Here is an 8170-nt window from a genome sequence, read left to right on the forward strand (position 1 = left end):
ATGATAACACTAGTTAAATAGCACTAAAAGTGTGTCAATAATGAGCGTCAACAGCAGCGGCAGTGACGACGGTGTTGAAGAAGAGGGCAACGCGATGAGGGTCAGTGGTGGACAAGGGTGGGTGAGGATGGGTCGAAAGTATAGCTAGGTTGGGGATGGAGGTTTGGTTGGCAACAGTGAGATAGAGGTGGATTTTGCCGGCGGCTCAAGATCGGTGGAACGGTGGTGGTGGAAGGAAGAAGAAGATTAACATGGCTATGTCACGATATTTCTTCAAATTTTCACCGCCTCCGCATCACCACCTCATACTTACATAGCTTGCGCTGTCATCGCGGTTTGCCGGTGAATGGCACGGGCGAATTTTACCAAGCGATGTAGGTTCATTGGCAGCAAAGTTCTACTTTAGGCATGTTCCTTTCCAACCTTCTCACATGAATTTCTGAAAAATTTAGTTCAAAGTTGCCGAACCCACACAGTCTTCAGGCTCAGAAACTTTTCCAATTCAAGGATGCAATCTGCATAACTTCCAACTTTTGGCTAGTTGTTTGACATCATTTGACTCCACAACATTGAAGTAGAACATAACAATGTTAAAGTCCATGACTTTGCAGTTTGCACTACAGCTTTTGAATTGGCCCACTGTTTAGGAGAACTTAAAAGAAATTAGCTTCCAAACATGGTTACTTGAGTATATATCCAACAATTCAAAAATTTCACCAAGTGTAGGGTTTGCCTTGTTTTGCAAACTTTGACCATCCAATTGAAGGGATTTTGATCAAATTTGTATTGTCTCACTTCCATCGTGTCAAGCACGTTCAAATCTTCAACTTTTGTATTTGGTCAAACTTTTCCATATTTGGATTTATATATTTGAATTTTTCTCCAATTTTGATCATTTCCAAGATGAGTTGTCCACTTTCATAATGATTTAATTACCTGCTCTAAACCACATTAGTGACCTTAATTCCTCATTACATCATCATTTTAACACTAGGGCGTTACACCATGGATGGAGGTTTAGTAACCGGTTGTGTTTTTAAAACCTTTTTTGCCACGGGTTGGACTCTAGATGTTGAGAATTTCTACTTTGTTCTCTCCACTTTGGGTCAAGTTGTAAGAATGAACGGCTATGTGCATCCTTTTTTGATGCAGCGGCTGGGATAATTATATTCCTTTTATCTAAAAAATATGTATAGGCCAGGAAGCAACGGCTAGTTGATTGCTTCCAGGTTCGGTTTCTTCTTAGCATGGTTCGCTTGGCCTCCAGCGGTGACGCATCGATTCTTCAGTTGACAGCTAATCACATGATCTGATTTGTGAAAGCCACTGGAAGAAGGTCCATGCTACAAGCCTACAATGAAATTCGGCAGCTACATCAGCAAAGCTACATTATTGCCACCTGCCATAAGCGGTTAAACAAAGGGAATCCGGTCGGAACCTTTAGTACTAGTTGTGCAACCGGTATTGACAATTTGATACGAGAGTGGGTGGCGCATTAGTACGGTACTAATGTGCACCCTTTAGTACCGGTTGAGGTTGAGGGCCTCACGGACGCCCCTCCAAAGTTATTCATTAGATCCGGTACTAATGCTAATATTAGTATCGGGTCAAAAAATGATGGGTACTAAGGTGTGGATGAGAGGTCTATTGACAGGAGAACTCGTCAAAGCTAATCAAGCTAGGCCCAAGTCAGTCAACGTGCAGCCGTATTTGGTGAGATGGTGAGGCAAGCTATCCCGATACTATTTGTGGACAGGATGATGGATTGACATGTCAGAACCACTAGTCCACTACTCTTTTTTCAGCGATGGTGATTCCAGCAGCGCTGCTGCTGCTGATGTTGCAGCTCATCTCCTCGGCGGATGCTCAGCTCGGAGGTGCAGGCCCGGCGCCGGGCTGCCCGACCACCTGCGGCAACGTGACCGTCCCCTACCCGTTCGGAATTCGCGACGGCTGCTTCCTCCCCGGCTTCAACCTCACCTGCGACCAAACCCGGCGTCCGCCGAGGCTGCTGCTCGGCGATGACGGCGCCCTCGAGGTCGTGGAGATCTCGCTCGTCAACTCCACGGTGCGCGCCATGGACACTGCTGGCGCCGTGAACATCAGCAACTTCGTCGGCCCGGGGCCAGAAGGCAACGGCACCTGGCGCGGGCTCGGCTCCGCCAGCAACAGCACGTTCATCCTCTCCGAGCGGCGCAACCAGTTCGTGGTGACCGGGTGCAACGTGCAGGGGACGCTGCTCGGGGACAGCGGCAACATCATCACCGGCTGCTCCTCCTTCTGCTCCATCCGCGACACCTGGATAAACCCCGTGGTGAGCAGCCCCGCCAGCGGCGGCGGATGCTCCGGCATCGGCTGCTGCGAGACTCCCATCCCGATCGGCCGCCCCTCCTACGCCGTCAAGCTCAAGTGCCTGGACCCGAACCACGAGAACGACGGCATGCTGCCTATGGCGGTGCGCGTCGCGGAGCAGGGCTGGTTCGACGGCGTCGCCGCGCAGATGCTCAACGGGTCGGTGGCGAGCAGCAGCGTGCTCCAGACGGCGGTGCCGGTAATGCTGGAGTGGGCGGTGGCGTCAATCATGATAGTGCCGCCGTACGCCGGCGGCATCGGCAACTCGTCGTGCCCCGTTGACGCGGCGAGGAGCGCGTGCCGCAGCAGCCACAGCACCTGCCGCAACGTCACCGACAACTACCGGACTGGATATGTGTGCCAGTGTCAGGACGGGTACGCCGGCAACCCCTACCTTGCCGGTGACGGCGGATGCCAAGGTATGCACAGGCACGGCACCATTGATTACATATCGACATCTCGTGATTTGACATGCTTCTATGCTTGACCAGATATTGACGAGTGCGCGCTCCCGGGGAAGTGTTTCGGCGTGTGTACAAACATTGCTGGAGGGTACGAGTGCCGGTGCCCACGCGGTGCTCGTGGCAACCCGTTCATGGCAAATGGCTGTATCAAATCTTCTCTAGGTGAGCAGAGCACCACTCGATCGATCGTTTCCAGTGTTAGTTCTGTTTTAGATCTGTGGCTTATAACTCTGTTTTAGTTCTGCAATCCTTCCTGGTCGTTTCATATGTACATAATTCACCTTGATAGGAAAAAACAATGTTTGTTTTTATATTCTCAGGGCTAAGTATTGGCCTTGGAGTTGGTAGTGGGGCAGGTCTTCTGGTCCTGGTACTCGGTGCTGCCTTTATGACACGTAGGATTAAGCATCAGAGGGCAAGAATGCTGAAGCAGAAGTTCTTCAAGCAGAACCGTGGGCATTTGTTGAAACAATTGGTATCCCAAAATGCAGATATTGCTGAGAGGATGATCATCCCCTTGGTAGAACTGGAGAAAGCCACAAACAATTTCGACAAAGATCGCGAGCTTGGTGGAGGAGGGCACGGTACTGTCTACAAAGGGATATTATCAGACCTGCACGTTGTTGCGATCAAAAAGTCGAAGGTGGCAATCCAAAGAGAGATTGACGAATTCATAAATGAGGTAGCCATTCTCTCACAGATCAACCACAGGAATGTGGTAAGACTTTTTGGCTGCTGCCTCGAGACCGAAGTGCCACTTTTGGTGTATGAATTCATTTCAAATGGCACGCTTTATGACCATCTTCACGTCCAAGGACCAACATCATTACCATGGCAGAATAGGCTGAGAATTGCGACAGAAACCGCCAGAGCCCTTGCCTACCTTCACATGGCCGTGTCTGTCCCTATAGTTCATAGGGATGTAAAGTCTCATAACATTCTATTGGATGACTCTCTAACAGCTAAAGTGTCGGACTTTGGAGCTTCAAGGTGCATTCCACCTGATCAAACTGGTGTTGCAACGGCTATCCAAGGAACACTAGGATACCTAGATCCTATGTACTACTACACCGGTAGACTGACCGAGAAGAGCGACGTTTATAGCTTTGGTGTTGTTCTAATAGAGTTGCTCACTAGAAAGAAACCGTATTTATACAGATCACCTGAGGATGATAGCCTAATTGCACAATTCACTTCCTTGGTTACACATGGCAATTTGTCTGATGTACTTGATCCACAAATTATGGAGGAGGGAGGCAAAGAAGTCAGCGAAGTAGCTTCATTGGCAACAGTATGTGTGAAGCTAAAAGCGGAGGATCGGCCAACCATGAGACAGGTGGAGATGACCCTTGAAAGCATTCAAGAATCACTACAAGTTAAACTGCATAGTGTGGGTACAAAGATATCCGAGGATAAACAAATGGCAGTGACCCTTCCAACAATGGAGGGTAGAAGCAGCAAAGAGTCAAGTAGGCAGTACAGTCTTGAAGAAGAGTACTTGTTGTCATCGAGGTATCCCCGTTAGCGGTTTCTTATAACGATGAACATGTAAAGGCTTTATATTCATGGTTCCGAAGCCTATTGTGGTTTTGATTATTTTCAAAGGTGAAATCATACATGGTATGTTGAATGTACTTCTCAAGATAATAACGTGGTATATCCATCTGTATGTGGTATATTTGTTTGGAAAAAAGTAAATATTAGAGTCACAGAAATTATTTTTATCTAATCCTCACCCTAACCAGCACTTGCACCATTTGGTTAGGCCCTTTGTCCCTCATGTTGTAATAAATATAAAATTCCCCAGTTTATGACAATATGAGGGTCGGTTGCACTTGTGTATTCTGGGCACGAGATAGGCAGCTTGGCTTGAAACCCCATGGGTACTTCTAAGTTATGGTCCTCTACTTTCCGTGGACCAAGACACGTGACTCTAAAATTTTCACATCAATGATGACAGATCAAAAAAAACATCCGTCTAGCTAGCTATTAATGTTCAACCAAGTTATTGTAGTGGCACAGATATAATTTTTTACGGTACCGAATTGACCGAGATGAAATACTCATAGAATGTTGTGAACCCACATGGAATTTTGGGTAGTATTTACTAGGATAATCAGAAAGAATTTGGGAAGGGGAGAAGCTGCCCGGGAGGACTCACGAGGAGGAAGAAGACAATGCAGAGTTTGGTTTCGGAGTTCATTCATCGACAGATTCTGATGAGTTCTCCACAACGGCTTGGACCACACCTTGGACCTGATGGGCTATTATATTCATCCATGGCCCAATGGATGTACCAGATCCACTTCCAACATCCCGGCTAATTCCCATTTCTCAAGTAGCATTTTTCAGAGCCTAATGGTGCAGTTTCTTCATGTGATCAGGAAATTAAACGGACAGAGTATTTGCATGGAACGAAATATATACAGCCAAAATAGGATGGTGCGGCTATACTTATAAATTTTCTTCAGATGGCCCAAACTAAATTTATGCGTGATGAACTTGTTTGATCTGCATATTTTGACCATGCTTCAAAACTAAAGCTATAGAGACCGCAGTACACAATGGTTACACATCAAGTGAAATGCTAATATTTGCAGTGAATGAGCAAGCAAACGTGGAGCCAATATTTTCTTTTGTTGAAAATGAATATAACACTCTGCTTTATCTTTGGCTAACAAATCAGTATCCTTCTGTACACGAATATCCAGAGAAAAAACTTCATGTCAAGCACTCAAGCAGTCATATATAAAATTAATTAGATAAAGAACTATAAAGAAGTTTTTTTGGGAATATGTACAGTGACAAGTTCTACGGCTGTGAGCCTGTGACGCATCATGGTTGAAATTCAGATGGCACTGCCCGGGATGCAGAGACTTGCTTTCAAAGGGATAGGATTCCTCCAACTATCTAGGCCAGACTTGTGTAACACTAAAATGTAAAATTGACTCCCTTCAAATTCTCTGAACATAAATCCTGGACTCCTTTCCAAATATTTTCAATTCCTCGGCAGGATTCCCCTGCTTTATTATGGGAAAAAACGAAACTGAGGGCATTTTTTTTTTGTTTTTCACAAGCATTTCATTATGAGCTGCTGCCAGATTTAACGTTTCTTGTGATAGCACTAGGTACCTACAACTCTAGAAGATATTGATTCCCCCTATGCTTCTAAATTCTAATACTACAGAAAGCAGCAACATTTCTAACAATAATTTTGCCTAACCGTCCAACTATGCTCGAATTCCATCTATATATACCTCTTATCTAGTGAACCCAGTCCAACCCAATCTTTCAGGCCTAATTTGGGAACCCCAGATCCCGTGGGAAACCCGGCTTTTCCCCTCCGCTGAAAGCCCACACGGAAAACTGGGCACGGACTAAATCAACACTCCCTTTGGAAGTCCACGCCCGGGGGTACAAGAACCCTATCCACACGTTTTCCTCGGGGCAGCGCTTTCCCACCTCTCGAGTCCGGGGGTCTCTTCCCCGAGCGGCTCCCTTCTTCTCCGCCTCCGCGCCGCTCTATCCCGGCCGCACCGCTCCACCTCCGTCGTTCCACTTCCATTGTCCTAGACACCTCCGTCAAGGCCGCACCACTCCGTCTCTGTCCCGACCGTGCGCTCCATCTTCATCCTAGCCGTGCGCTCCATCTCCGACCCGGGCGCTCCATGCATCCTCCGTCTTGGCCGCACCGTGCCTCCATCCTGGCCACGCCGCTCCGTCTCCTACCATCTTGTCACGGCCACCATGGACATCTTGACCTACGAGATCTCTAGCTCGGCCGCTGCCTCCGCATCCATGATGTGAGTTCTCTCCACTTCCTCCTAAACTGTTGCCTAGGGTTTGCCTAGGATTTGTACTCGTCGTGCCTACGTTGCGACTTCTTGAAGTTAGCATCTCCATTCTTGTGTCGAATCTTTGATTTGAATTCTAGTTGTGCTGCACCTCCCTAATGTAGAGACCACTTGCATTCGCAGATGGGAATGCACATCTGTTGTGATGTTTCTTAACTTGTGTCACTATGATTTGAGTTTGCAGGGTCTTATTTCTTTCACATGCATGTAGAGGGTTACTTGAATATGAAGTTTACTTCTATTCGAGAGCGCATTTCAATGTATCCAAACTGATGCAAAGTATTACTAGTTTGAATGTGCAAAATCATTTTAGCAGAAGTTCAGACATTCAGTACACCCCATTTTTCCATATATGTGTGCCACGTTGAATGTGCAATTATTTTAGCAGAAGTTCAGATTTTCAATACATCTCCATTCTTTCACCTGTGCCGCAGGCAGATTCCATCCATTTCACATGCAAATACTTTAATGGTTCAGTAATCAGTATATCCAAGTGCTTTAATGGTTTGTCACTTTAGCTCAGACTTAAAGTCAACATTTTTTTAACTTCTTAGGTAATTTGAAGATACTTAGGTCAGCCTATGAATGTTGCACGTGGCTATTCAGTTTTTTAAAGCTATTGTCAAAAATTATATAATCTTGCAGTATATATAAATCATGTTTTCATATACTTATTATTGGATTTTTAATTATGTGGCTGCTCTACCCATTATCTGCAAGCGTATAATCTATTGCCACCTATTTTTGAATTATATGTAATCTTGCAGTATGTATAAACCATGTTTTCTTGTCTGCAAGCATCAATCTTTTAATTTGGATGCTCATGTCAGTCCTCTTAACCTATTGCCACCTGTTGGTTAAATTATTCTCTGGAACATAGGTACATCCAGAGCATACTGTTCTAATGATTAAGCATAGGTACATCCAGGTGCTCAAGTAATTTGAACAGATCTCCAGCTGAACTGGATGTTCTACTGATTACATAAAAAATCCTAGCACCTGAAGTGTATAATGTGGAATTCTTTCTTTGCACATTAGTATACTAGATCTGACACAGTAACTATGTTGCTAGATAAGCAGCGACTGTGAGTACACTGTTGTAAACTTGCTTGTAATTATTGTAGCTATCTTTGTGTTGTTGGCTTGTGGTTTTATTTACACTCACTCTCACTAATCACTATATTGTCAAACAAGTTCTCTCTTAGTTATTGAGTCAAATGTTAATTCTGAGCATAGATGGCTCATGACAATTGGTATGCATCCTTTTATCCTCTGCTTTCTCTTTATACCATCCTTTTATCCTCCGTGAGAGAGTACTGCTTTCTCTTTTGTCAGTTCATAGCATACTGTAAGCACATTTGAGAAAGTATACTTTAGTCCTTGGAAAAACTCTCTTTTCTTTTGGCAGGAGAAAACTTTCATTTGGAAGAAACAAAATAGAACTTTTGAAGAATGAAAGGAACTAGCCATGACATTTCGTGACTTTTGAGTTTGAACTTA

General features: G+C 45.2%; 1 protein-coding gene across 1 annotated transcript; it reads left to right on the top strand.

Annotated features, from left to right (window-relative positions):
* The first annotated feature begins 1745 nt into the window (after positions 1-1745).
* LOC117859114 (wall-associated receptor kinase 2) lies at positions 1746-4545 on the top strand. Its single transcript, XM_034742301.2, has 3 exons — positions 1746-2771; positions 2844-2978; positions 3137-4545. The coding sequence occupies exons 1-3, from the start codon at positions 1808-1810 to the stop codon at positions 4339-4341; spliced, it is 2304 nt and encodes a 767-aa protein (XP_034598192.1). The 5' UTR covers positions 1746-1807; the 3' UTR covers positions 4342-4545.
* Positions 4546-8170: the final 3625 nt, after the last annotated feature.

This window comes from Setaria viridis, chromosome 5 (assembly GCF_005286985.2).
Source record: "Setaria viridis chromosome 5, Setaria_viridis_v4.0, whole genome shotgun sequence".
Classification (NCBI taxonomy): domain Eukaryota; kingdom Viridiplantae; phylum Streptophyta; class Magnoliopsida; order Poales; family Poaceae; genus Setaria; species Setaria viridis.